The sequence below is a fragment of the Panthera onca genome, chromosome B4, assembly GCF_046562875.1.
Source record: "Panthera onca isolate mPanOnc1 chromosome B4, mPanOnc1 haplotype 2, whole genome shotgun sequence".
NCBI classification, from domain to species: domain Eukaryota; kingdom Metazoa; phylum Chordata; class Mammalia; order Carnivora; family Felidae; genus Panthera; species Panthera onca.
In genome coordinates, this window is record NC_138345.1 from 94,215,526 (window position 1) to 94,229,467 (window position 13,942).

The 13,942-nt window shown below is 37.2% G+C and overlaps 1 protein-coding gene across 4 annotated transcripts in view; it reads left to right on the top strand.

Moving 5' to 3' along the window:
• The window catches only part of MYRFL (myelin regulatory factor like), a 128,220-nt gene that overhangs the window by 93,511 nt on the left and 20,767 nt on the right, over positions 1-13,942 (top strand). For all 4 annotated transcript variants that reach the window (XM_078449688.2, XM_078449685.2, XM_078449686.2 and 1 more), the window contains exons 14-15: positions 10,367-10,530; positions 11,145-11,208. In XM_078449688.2, the coding sequence (XP_078305814.1) occupies positions 10,367-10,530; positions 11,145-11,208 (228 nt within the window). The remainder of the gene's footprint in view (positions 1-10,366; positions 10,531-11,144; positions 11,209-13,942) is intronic.

Below are 13,942 nucleotides of genomic sequence, written 5' to 3' on the forward strand. Positions count from 1 at the left end.
AAATTAAGCTTTGTTAAATGAGTAAACTAATTTTGTCTGCTCAGGGAATTTTCAAGTCTAGTCTCCGTTTGTTTTTTATCTTATTTTATTTATTTATTTTTTTAAATTTGCTAATAATTATCTTTTTTTTTAAATATGAAATTTATTGTCAAATTGGTTTCCATACAACACCCAGTGCTCATCCCAACAGGTGCCCTCCTCAATACCCATCACCCAAATCAGGAGACTATAGATGCTGGCGAGGATGTGGAGAAACGGGAACCCTCTTGCACTATTGGTGGGAATGCAAACTGGTGCAGCCGCTCTGGAAAACAGTGTGGAGGTTCCTCAAAAATTTAAAAATAGATCTCCCCTATGACCCAGCAATAACACTGCTAGGAATTTACCCGAGGGATACAGGAGTGTTTTTTATTTTAAAATGTATTTAAACAAGATGGTTGGATGGATGGAGATATGTGAGAAAGTATGCTAATTGTGGAATTTAAGTGGTAGGATATATGGGCATTTACCAAACACTTTTGAAAACTTCTGTGTGCTTGAAAATTTTTGTAATGAAATGTTAGGAAACGAAGATGTTATTCCAGACACCTAAGACTGCAATTTAAATATTGTGGCAGCAGGTGGTGGCAATACTTTGAAAATCAGATAGGCCTGTTTAGTCAAGCCACTGATTTAATACCTGGAATTTTATGCTTTACTAAAGTATAACTCAGCAGCCTGCTTTTCTGGCTTAGGGATTCTTTTTTTTTTTTTTTTTTTTTTTTAGTGCTTATTTTTGGAGAAAGAGAGAGATGGAGCGCGAGCTGGGGAAAGGGCAGAGTGAGAAAGGGAGACACAGATTCCGAAGCAAGCTCCAGGCTCTGAGCTGTCAGCACAGAGCCCGATGCGGGGCTCGAACCCACGAACCGTGAGATCATGACCTGAGCCAAAGTCGCACACTTAACTGACTGAGGCACCCAGGTGCCCTGGGATTCTATTTTTTAAATCCGTATCAAGGCCTGGTGAGCTATCTACAAAATAAACTCTTGGACAGAGATGTAAAGCTGAGTTTATTCAAAGGCCAAATAATTGCCTGGCACATCCATTGGCTAAAGGTTTTTCTCCCATGGGTAGTCATTTTCATGATGCTCAATTACAGGCTATTTTATTCCCATCATTTTATTATTAAACATTAGTTCATGCAACATCAGATGCCACCAGGAGAAATTTTCAAGTCTGTGACTGTCTCTGGGAAAGAAATAAGAAGAGCCTGTTTCAACTTCTCAAAGCTTGCTTTGTGATCAGACTTCATTCCCCTTATTTAGTGTTCAATAGAGGACAAGTTGCAGCCCCTCAGAGAGAAAAGGAATGAGCTCTGCTGCCTGGCTGCTCCTGTTGTAGGCTCCTTTGTCATCAGAGATGCCAGGGACCCGGGAGCCTGCAACCTGTGTTCTGCAAGGGTTACCTGGGGAGTGAGGAGGCACTGAAGGGCTTTTATCCATTTCCTGAGCCAAACCCTCCCAAAGAGGAAAGGACCTAACCCGAGTGGAAACCAGTTTGCCGGGTACCGTCCAACCAGTCGCCCATTGCGCTGAGGGTGTTACACACTAGTATCTCTTTGTTTAATTCACCCACATTTCCATGGACATTTCCTAACATGGAAATGGAATTTGGACCTCAATCTTTTTCCTTTTCTGAGAGCAACCTCAGACAAAAGAATAAACTTGAAGTTTGGCCACTCTTTATTTCACTAGAGAATGGTGCTATGACCTCTCAATGCCACATGACACGAACAGTCCTGGTAAGAATATTCGTTCATTTAATCATCAAATCCATACTGAGTTTCTGCCTGTATTGGAACATCGACTATGGACAAGATGCGGCCCTATCTCTAGGTGTTTACAATATAGGTAAATATGACAGTAAGTGGAAGGAGAGTGGGAGGTGGGGGAGGACAGGTGGTTCAGGTAGAGGGAGCAGCCTGTGCTGTGCTAGCCCCAGACACTAGAGAAAGCTTGATATGTTCAGCAAAGGGCAAATGGTTCAATGTGATTAGAGCACAGAGAGTGAAGGGGGCTATAGGAAAGGATAGGGCTTAAGTAAGTGACCTCCTCTAAGCTCAGCATTGCTCTGATTTCATATTGCTCCTTGTTGTTTCCATGTGCACATATACTTGCCAAACTGCCCCACGTGTCTTTTCAGAAAATATGTCATGCTGTCCATTTGTACCTTCACCCCAAAGCGAGTCTTACACGGGCACAAGATTCTTGTGTGATTTGAAGCAGTTTCTGTTTTCCCCCAGAGTCTCCCGAGCAATTATTGGTGACAAGCTGGCTTCATGACTTTTGCATCACAGTTGTAAAGCTACATTTCAGCTGAAATAGTGGGTCCATTAATATGGTTAATAATAACTGGACAGAGTTGAATAATTAAATTAGGTTCAATGATAAAACAGTTATGAACCAACACTGGGTATTAGATGGGGAAGCTTTTCAAAATGCCCCAGACTTATGCCCATCCGAGCCCTAATGAATATAAACCTTTACATAGGACCTGGATGTGTCTATTTAGATAAAGTTCTTCAGGGATCTAGGTGCATGTTCATGGTTAAAGTGAACTCACAGAGACCTTATCACTTGCATAGAAAAGAATATTTTCAGAAAATTCTGGATTATGTTTTTGAACATATTTATACTGGCTTCAATATGGTGATAGAGGATAGAAGTCAGAAGTATTTTAGTCAGAGTCAGTCCCTAGAACATGTCCTAGAAATTTATTTTTTGGTAATTTTCTATTGGATCCATAAAGTCAGGGCCATAATTACAACCAGAAAGGTAGTAGTAAATTCCCTCTCCATCTTTATTTCCTCTTAAGTAGGAAAACACATGAATTATCTTCTTGCCTATTGGATCTACTTAGAAGATGTATGGTGCTAGTAAACTTGAGTTGGGGAGATCAAAGCTGGCTTTTTATCATTATTTACAAGTAACTGGACAATTGCAGCCAATCGTTCATATCTCGTGAGGCAGCATGAAAAGTCCCATTGGGTAGATATTGCAGAATGAAATTTACTGTGTTTAGAGGAGACGTTAGTATCATTCTCCATGGCCTGCTCTCAGTTGGAATCAAATTCATGGATCAAGCAAGGATTAAAAAAGAAGAGGAAGCCGGTTGCTGAGAAAAATAGAAAAGAATATTAGGTATAGTAGTGCCATTGAAGATGGATAAAAGTGGGTGGATTCAGGAGATTTGGGACATTGAACTGACAGCACTGCATGGTGGGATCGCCTGTGGGTAAGCAGACGGAGGAGGAGTCAGAGATGATGGCTGGGAATCTGTCTGGATTCCCAGTGGTCTGGGACCACTGCTTGGACATAGTGACCAGTTATAATTATAGTATAAAGCTTTCTACAATGTAAACATAGTGAATGGTCATATGACATTTACTGTGATTTAGAACCATAGAACAATATTCTTGTCTTCGTGATTGCTGCCTTATTTTTATTAAAATAAATTTAGAAGTAAGCAAAAATTTGTAACAGAATTAGAAAATTTTAAAGAGCTTTTGTCGGGAGATTTTTTGTTTTTGTTTTTGCTTTCCGATTTATTTGTTAACATTTTTAATGAAAAACTTCAAACATACACAAACTGAGATTAATAGTGAAACCCACGTATATACTTAGCAAATTCGACAGTTTTCAATTTGTGTCCGATCTCATTTTATTTAAACCCCCCACCAACTATCCTCCCTTACCAACTGAATTTTTTTGGCTTTGTTGAGGTATAATACAAGTTTAAGGCATACAACATAATGATTTGATACACATACTTATTGAAGAGTGATTCTACAATAAGGTTAGTTAACACATTCATCACCCACACAATCATCTTTTGTGTGCATGTGGTGAGAACATTTAAGATCCACTCTCTTAGCAGCTTTCAAGTATATAATACAAGATTGTTAACTATAGTCATCATGATGTACATTAGATCCCCAGAACTTATTCATTTTAAACTGAGTTTGTACCTTTTGACAAATATCTCCTCATTTCCCCCATCTCTCAGCCTCTGGCAATTACCATTTCTACTCTCTGTTTCTCTGAGTTTGACTTTTTTTAGCTTCCACACATAAGTGATATCATACAGTATTTGTCTTTCTATGTCTCACTTATTTCACTTAGTATAATGCCCTCAAGGTCCATCCGTGTTGTCACAATGGCAGGATTTCCTTCTTTGTTATAGCTAAATAATATTCCATTTGTGTGTGTGTGTGTATCACATTTTCTTTATTCATTTATCAGTCAATGGACACTTAGATTGTTTCTGTATCTTAGCTATTGTGAATAGTGCTGCAATGAGCATAGGGTACATATATCTCTTAGAGACAGTGATTTCATATCCTTCAGACATATACCCAGAAATTTTTTGAGGTACCTTCATACCGAGTTCCATACTGCCTGTACCAACTGACCTTTCTAACAAAAATGCACAATGGTTCCCTTTTCCCCACACCCTCACTAACACTTGTTATCTCTTGCCTTTTTCAAAATAGTCATCTTCACAGGTATGTGGTGATATTTCACTGTAGCTTTTATATGCATTTCCCTGATAATTAGTGATATTCAACATCCTTTCATGTACCTTTTAGTCATTTGTGTGTCTTCTTTGGAAAAATGTTTATTCATGTCTTTTTCCCATTTTTAATCAGATTATTTTTTTTGTTTTTAGTTTTTTATTTTTGCTGTTGATTTGTGTGAGTTCCTTATGTACTTTGAGTATTAACCCTTTATCAAATATATGATTTGCGAATATTTTCTTCCATTCTGTAGATTGCCTTTAAATTTTGTTGATTGTTTCTTTTGCTGTACAGAAGCTCTTTCATTTGATTTAGCCCCACTTGTTTATTTTGCTTTTGTTGCTTGTGCTTTTGGTGTCATCCAAAACATGGTTCCCAAGACCAATGTCCAGAAACTTTTTCCCTATGTTTTCTTCTAGGATTTTTATGGTCTTGAGTCTACATTTAAGTCTTTAATTTATTTAGAGTTACTTTTGTAGAATAGGGGTTCAATTTCATACTTTTCTTGTGAATATCCAATTTTCCCCACACTGTTGAAGAAACTATCCTTTCCTCACTGAGTCCTCTTGGCTCCCATGTCAAATTTTAGTTGGCCATATAGGTGTAGGTTTATTTCTGGATTCTCGATTCTATTCCATTGGTCTGTATGTCTATTCTTATGCTAGTACTATTTTCATTACTGTAGCTTTATAATATAATTTGAAATCAGAAAGTGTGATTTGTTCTTTCTCAGTGTTGTTTTGGATATTAGGGATCTTTTGTGGTCCATATAAATTTTAGGACTTTTTTTCCTGTTTCTATGAAGGATGCCATTGGAATTTTGATAGGGATTGCGCTGGATCTGTAGATGGCTTTGAGTAGTATGCACATTTTAACAGTATTAATTCTGCTGATCCAAGAACATAGGATATCTTTCCATTTTTTTCATGTCTTCCATTTCTTTCAACAACGTTGTATAATTTTCAATGTACAGGTCTTTCACCTCCTGGTTAAATTTATTCCTAAGTATTTTATTGTTTTTAATGCCCTCGTAAATGGGGTTCTTTATTTCTTTTTCAAATAGTTCATTGTTAATGTATAGAAATGCAACTAATTTGTGTATGTTGATTTTGTATCCTGCAACTCTACTAAATTTATTAATTCTAATAGTTTTTTGATGAATATTTAGGACTTTCTGTATATAAGATTATATCATCTGCAACAGATACAGTTTACTTATTTCCAATTTGGATAACTTTTATTTCTTTTTGTTGTCTAATTACTATGTGTAGGACTTCCGGTATTATGTTGTGTAAAAATGGGGAGAGTGAACTTCCTTGATTTGTTCTTGATCTTAGAGGAAAAGCTATCAGCTTTTCATTGAGTGTAATATTAGATATAGACTTATCATATAGGGCTTTTATTATGTTGAGGTATAGCCCATCTATACTTTGTCTAGAGTTTTTTTCTTTTTTTTTTTTAATTTTTTTTTTTTCAACGTTTTTTATTTATTTTTGGGACAGAGAGAGACAGAGCATGAACGGGGGAGGGGCAGAGAGAGAGGGAGACACAGAATCGGAAACAGGCTCCAGGCTCCGAGCCATCAGCCCAGAGCCTGACGCGGGGCTCGAACTCACAGACCGTGAGATCGTGACCTGGCTGAAGTCGGACGCTTAACCGACTGCGCCACCCAGGCGCCCCTAGAGTTTTTTTCAAAAAGATGCTGAGGGGTCCCTGGGTGGCTTAGTCCTGAGACCTTTGTCTCAGGTCACGATCTCATGGTTCGTGAATTCAAGCCACACATTGGGCTCTCTGCTCTAAGTGCAGAGCCCACTTTGGATCTTCTGTCTCCCTCTCTGTCTCTGCCCCTCCTCTGCTCTCTCTCTCTCTCATCTCTCTCTCAAAAATAAATAAACATTAAAAAAAAAAGATGCTGAATTTTGTCAAATGCACTTTCTACATCTATTGAGATGATATGATTTTATTAATGTGGTGTATCACATTGATTGATTTGCATATGTTGAACCACTTTTGTATCCCAGGAATAAATCTCACTTGGTCATGATATGTGATCTTTTTAATGATTATTGAATTTGATTTGCTGATACTTCATTGAGAATTTTTTATACATGTTTATCAGGGATAATTGCTTATAATTGACTTTTTTTTGTAATGTCTTTATCTCACTTTGGTATCAGGTTAATTCTAACCTTTTAAAATGAATTTGAAAGTGTTCTCTCCTCTTCAGTTTTTTGGGAAAGGGTGAGAAAGATTTCTATTGATTCTTCTTCAAGTGTTTGGTAGAATTCACCAGTGAAGCCGTCTGGTCCTGGACTTTAGTTAGTTGGGATGTTTGTTTGTTTGTTTGTTTGTTTTGAAGTTTACTTATTTATCTGAGAGAGAGAGAGAGAGAGAGAGAGAGAGAGAGAATGAGAGACAGAGCAAGTTGAAGGGGTAGAGAGAGAGAGGATCCGAAGCAGGCTCTGCACTGCCAGTGCTGAGCCCAATGTGGGGCTTGAACTCATGAACCATGAGATCATCACCTGAGCTGAAGTCAGACACTTAACCAACTGAGCCATTCAGGCACCCTGATATATTTTTGATTATCGATTCAATCTCCTTTCTCTTAATTGGCCTGTCAGATTTTCTATTTCTTCATGATTCAGTCTTGGTAGGTTGTATGTTTCTAGGAACATCCACTTACCCAATTTGTTGGAGTACAATTGTTCATAGTAGTTTCTTATGATCCTTACTGTTTTTGGGGTATCAGTTGCACTGTCACCTCTCCTTTCTAATTTTATTTATTTGAGTCTTCTCTCTCATTCTTTTTTTTTCTTAATCTAGGTAAAGGTTTGTCAATTTTGTTTATCTTTTCAAAAAATTAACTCAATTTTGTTTATCTTTTCTGTAGTGTTTCTGGTCTCTTTTTCATTTATTTTTGCTCTGATCTTTGTTATTTCTTTCTTTTTACTACCTTTCATCTGAGTTTGTTCTTTATATAGTTCCTTGAGGTATAAAATTAGGTTGTTTATTTGAAATCTTTCTTTTTTCTTCTTAATGTAGGTGTTTATTGCTATAGACTTCCCTCTTAGGACTATTTTGCTATATCCCATAAGTTTTATTATGCTGCATTTCCATTTTTATTTGCTTCAAGATATTTTTTATTTCCCTTTTGATTTCCTCATTAACTCATTAGTTTTCCAAGTATGTATTGTTTAATTTTCACATACTTGTGGATTTTCAAGTTTTCCTCCTGTTATGAATGTCTAGTTTCATGCCATTGTGGTCAGAAAAGATACTTGGTACAATTTTAATCTTCTAAAATTTGTAACACAGTTTTGTGACCTAAAATATAATCTAGATTTGAGAATATTCTGAATGCATTTGAGAAGACTGTATTCTGCTTTGTTGGGTGGAATTTCTGTATATGTCGGTTAGGTCCATTTGGTCTACAGTATAGTTCAAGCCCAGTGTTTCTTTTTTGATTTCCTGTCTGGATGAGCTATCCATTGTTGAAAGTAGAACACTGAAGTCCCCTACTATTATTGTATTGCTTCTATTTCTTCCTTCAGGTCTGTTAGTATTTGCTTAATATTAGGTGCTCTGATGTTGGATCTCTCTCTCTCTCTCTCTCTTTCTGGATATAGATATACCAATATCTAATCTATATATAGAGAGAGAGATAGAGAAATATATATATATATATATGTGTGTGTGTATATATATATATATATATACACACACATAGAATATAGACATATATAGATACATATTCTCTTGATGAAATATATATATATGTGTGTGTGTATATATATATGTGTGTGTGTATATATATATATATGTGTGTGTGTGTATATATATATATATGTGTGTGTGTGTGTGTGTATATATATACACACACACATAGAATATAGACATATATAGATACATATTCTCTTGATGAATTGGCCCCTTTAGCATTATATGACCTTCTTTGTCTCTTGTTACAATTTTTGACATAAATTCTATTTTATCTGATGTAACTATAGCTACCCCTGCTCTCTTTTGGTTTCCATTTGCATGGAGTATCTTTCTTCCATTCCTTAAGGCTACATATGTCCTTAAAGCTGGTGTGAATCTCTCTTGTAGGGAGCAGCATATAGTTGGGTCTTTTTAAAATTCATTTGCTCTCTCTATGCCTTTTGACTGGAGAATTTAATCCATTTATTTTTAAAGTAATTTTTGATAGGGAAGGACTTATTAATGCCATCTTAATCATTGTTTTTTGGCTGTTCCCTTGTTCCTTTCTTCCTCTTTCACTGTGTTCCTCTGTGAACTGATTTTCTGTGGTGGTATGCTTTGACTCTCTTCTTTTTATCTTTTGTAGGTTTTAGCTTTATAGTTACATGAGGCTTATTTATATAACATGTTATAGATACAGCAGCTTATTTTAGGCTGATAACAACTGAATTTTGATCACATACAAAAACTCTACCCTTTTACTCACATCTCCATATTTTATGTTTTTGATGTCATAATGTACCTCTTTTTATGTAGGCACCATTAACCAATTATTGTAGCTGTAGTTACTTTTAGTACTTTTGTCCTTAACTTTTATACTAGAGTTAAGTGAGTTACACATCTCATAATACAGTATTGGAGTATTTTGAAATTGACTATATATTTACCTTTACTGTCGTGTTTTATACCAGTGTGCATACCTTTAAACTTCATGAACTAAGCTTTGAGTTTGTAATGTTGAGCTTTTGAGTCCTTTCTGAGTGGTTGCTTTACAGGGTTTGAAACCTTTAAAGCTTCATTTTGCATCATGAGAATCTCAAAGACACATAGCCCTGAGTTTGATCCCCCAACTACAAAACAATCTTTCTCTTTTGGCTTTGACCTCATCATTTTACCATAGTGGATCAGATTCTATGAGCCCCAAAGAATTCTTTGGCATTCTGAACTTGTAAACAGAGAGGGGGAAAGGAGGGGAGGTCACAGGATCAGGATATGGGTTGATGAGAGCTTTCCAGTGTTTTTGTTATGGCTGAGAGACAGACACACATGTTTCTATGACAACTGAAGTATGTGGGTTGGAGAAGAGATGGTTTGCACACTCTGGCTTTGGTTGGTTTCCCTTTCTTGCTCTTTCTGATGTGTCAGTGACCTTCCCTGAACAGATAGAATTAAACGTTATTGTTTTAAATTTTGTTTGGGAGTTAGGCTAAATTTAAATTGTACATGGTAGATCATGAGATGTTAAAGCAGAAATTAACACTTCAAGAATTATCTTCTCAGTATGAAGAAACTGAAGCTCAGAGAAGTTGTTTTGTTTTATATGGGGTCTCACATCTAGTAAGTGGCAGAACTCAGAGAAAAGCCCAGGTCTTCATTCCTTTCTCCTTCACCTAAGTAATTTGATGCATTTTACCAGGAAGAACAAGAATCATTTCTTATGAGGATTTAGTGATGTACACACAAATCAACATTCAGAAGCCTGTTCTGACTTTCTTTTTATGAGTTTTAAATATAGTATAATGGCCATACAAAATAAATCTTCAGATTCCAAACTTGACAATGTCCTTCCGCTCCATTTTCTCTCTTGGATTACAAGGACATATTTCCATTTTATTGCAAATTGAACACAAGCAGTTTGACTACACAGCCAGCAGTTTAGCGAGATCATTTCAAGTTGCAAACCTCTCCAGTTTTGTCTTGAATGAACTTGAGGTTGGGTGTGTATATAAGTATTTTCAGTGGTATACTTTAACTGTCTTCGAATGGGCTCAGACAGTTCCCTGGTGGTCTCAAACTGCAAATTTATGCCCTCTGTACTGTCTTCCTTTCCAGGACCAGATCTTTATGGAAAATGTGGGCGCAGTGAAGCAGCTCTGCAAACTAACAAACAACCTTGAAGAAAGAATAGAAGAGTTAGAAATATGGAACAGAAAGCTGGCCAGGCTAAAGCGGCTCAGTAGTTTGAAGTCTTCAGCCAGTGAAGCAAGCTCCATCAGGTATATCCAGGGGCACCACAGGAGAAAGGAGACAATAGGGCCTTTCCATAACCAGATCAAACTAGATGGTCTTTCTGATCAAGCAGCAACCACTACTTTCTGCTAATGAAGTCCCTATTCTGTTTTTAGAATGTTTTGGGACACAATTGCCTTATGTGATAATGTTCTTATTTTTTCTGTTGCTGCTTTGAAAATGAAACAAACCGTGAAGTATCTGTTTAAGAGCAAGGTGTTTTAGGAAATGTTGCATTTTACCAAAGGATGACTTCTCCTTTAAGGAGTAGAAGTGGCCATTTCTAAATTTCGAAGATCGTCTTTGGTTCTCAGGGGAAAAACTTCTAATTTTTTTTTTTTCATTTAAGGAGGTAAATGCACATTTCCTGGGGTCTAATTATGAGAAAAAGAGAAATACAACATTTAACGCATTCATTTACGCTTACTAAGGTTCTTTTTCTCAAAAGGAACTCTCAATTGCCTTGACTTTTCCTTTGTAAAATTACCACTGTATTACAGAAAAAATCATACTGCTGTGTTAGTGGCAGCCTGGGCTTTTGTCGTGTAACTCCTGGAGAGGCATTTGAATGGTAATTAACATTCTCTCTCTCTTTTTAAAGCAAATTTAGCAGAGCTGTTAGTGCATCTTCTCCAAGAAAGGCCATTCCCAAAAAAACCAACAAGGTAAATAGACTTATTTGTAATGCACAGTGATAATGTTTTATATATATATAAAAAAGAGTGTTTAGAGAAATTGATCAAAAATGCTTGCCTTCATTTATCTGTTGATAAACTCCCTTGTTTGCATCTTCATGCACTTTAGGTATGTAATTACTACCCCTTTAATAGTTTTTTCAAAAAGATGTTTAGAGAAATAAGTACAGAACATGTTCATTTCAGAAATACTATTCTGCTGTTTGTTTGTTTTTTTTAATATATTGCCTCTATCAAGTGAAATTCATCAGCTTCCACATGCATATGGCCTTAGGCTGCAAGATCTGTGTGGATGCCTTAACTCAACCTCATTCCTTATCTATGGCTTCAGAAGATCCCAAGGGGACTTCCATTAATCCCCTAAATCCCTCTTTTCCCTTTTGATAGTTAGTACTCTATGTGCAAATGGGGAAATAGGTATTCACTTTCTTGCAAAGGTTAAAGTGGGATGGTTTTATTAATGAATAAAGAGAACTTTCATCAAATAGGGTAACATTTACCTTAAAAAGTGAAGACTAATCATTTATTGATTTAAAGTACACCCTCTTCAATGAAGAGGAGTGTCAGTAAGGGAGAAGCTGCACTATTCCCTTCCTAGTACAATTCATAAATGCCATGAAACCCAGCTTGTTCCCTCTGACCCACCAGTGTTCCCCAGGTGGCCCTTCCCTGGGAAGATATTCATGACCTTAATCTATATCTTATTAAGGACTGATCTGGTGTTTGGGCCATTGCCCCCATTTACTCTCTATTCTTCATGTTCTACTGCATTGACCTATTTTTTTTTAAGTTTATTTACTTATTTTAAGAGAGAGAGAGTAGGGGAGGGGCAGAGAGAGAAAGAGAGGGAGAGAATCCTAAGCAGGCTCTTCACCGTCAGAACAGAGCCAGACAGGGGGCTTGAACTCACAAACTGTGAGATCATGACCTGAGCTGAAACCAAGAGTTGGATGCTTAACTGACTGAGCCACCCAGGTGCCCCTGCATTGACCTTTTTTAAAAGAATTCAGAAAGAGTTTAATATTCTACTAAAAACTGCTAAAAATGTTATGTTGCTGACAAGCTACTTGGTGTACAAATAAACATAAACACATGGGTAAATATATATGTAGAAGTGTCCTTGGGCAAGTTACTGAATTGCACTGAGAAATAAATATAATAATAGGCTCTATCTTGCAAAGATTGTTGATAGGATTAAAGAAGGTGAAGCCCTTAGCCACAGTGACCAACACATAGCAGTTTGCTCAATAAACACAAACAATTAAACATGTTGTGTAGGAAGGGTACTGTTTGTACTGACCGGTTTGCAATGGGATGGAGGAAATGGTACCTACATCCATGGCGGCACTGATTGGTGCAATTCGGTTATGTGCAACCTCTGTAGCTCTCACTCTGCACTTGGGGAATTTCTTTTATTTTGCAGCTATGTCAGAATAATAACTAGAATGTGTGATTCATGAGAACAGGCCCCATGTCTGCCTTCCCCAGGGACTGGCACATAGTAGGTACTCAAGCAGTATTTGTTAAATGAATACATGAATGGAAAACTAGGTCTGATCATCTTCCCTGAAGGCTCACAATCTAAATTAAAAACATTGGGGCACCTGGCTGGCTCAGTCAGAAGAGCATGCGACTCTTGATCTCAGAGTCATGAGTTCCAGTCCCACATTGGGTGTAGAGATTACTTAAATAAAAAACTTAAAAACATTTTTTGTTAAATTAAACACATTAAGTAGTTTGGTCTCTTGGGTATGTGGGTGGGGAAGGGGATTGGCTTGTGGACACAGAGTAGAGGATTTATGTGGGTATTGAAGAGCACCCATTGAACTCAGAGACCTCTTGCAGTCACTGTTGTAAGTGGGAGGCAGAAAAAAGTGAGTAAGATATAGCCTCTTCTCCGAAGGAATTTCTAGGTGGCCAGGGAATATTGGAGAACAATACAAGAACAGTTGTATCTGGATGTGGTAAATATTGTAAAGGCTCCGAGTGCTGCAGAGCATTATGGGGCCAGCCCTTCTAGGAGGAGTAAGCTCTGGCTAGATATAGGAGAGGTTCCAGAGAGGCTGGCAGAAGTAAAATCTGGGGGCCAGCACTGGCTTCATTGAAGGATTAGGTGAGAGTCGGCTGGGGGGAGAGTAGGAGGTAAGGCTGAAAATATAGGTAAGGTTCAAATTTCCTGGACCACCTGTTATGGAATTCCCTTGGTAGGCCATGAAAACCTTTTGAATAATAACAATAACATCTAAGTTGTATAGTGTGCTTTTGTTTTACAGACAGGAGAAGGGAGGCAACATAGCATTGTGGTTAGGAGCACAGATTCTGGAGCCAAATATTTTTTGGTTTAAATCCTGGCTGTATGACTTACTAACTGTGTGATCTTGGGTAAGGAACTTAGCCTTCCTATGCTTCGTTTTTTCCCTTCTCTGTAAGATGGGGATGATAACAGTACCTGCTCTGAGGGTTGTTGAGGATTATCTGAGCAGTAAATAAATTAGTATATATAAAGCACTCACAAGACAACATGGCACATAATAAGTACTATGCAAGTGTTCACTCTTATTAGAACTTGAGTGTTCTCATACTTCGGCATATTATGAGTCTTCCAGGGAGCTTGATAAAGTACAAATAATGGGGATGTTTTCCTTCCCTTGTGTTGTCTTTGCATGAGGTCTTGGCTATTTCTCTGAGGTTGACTTTCCCTTCC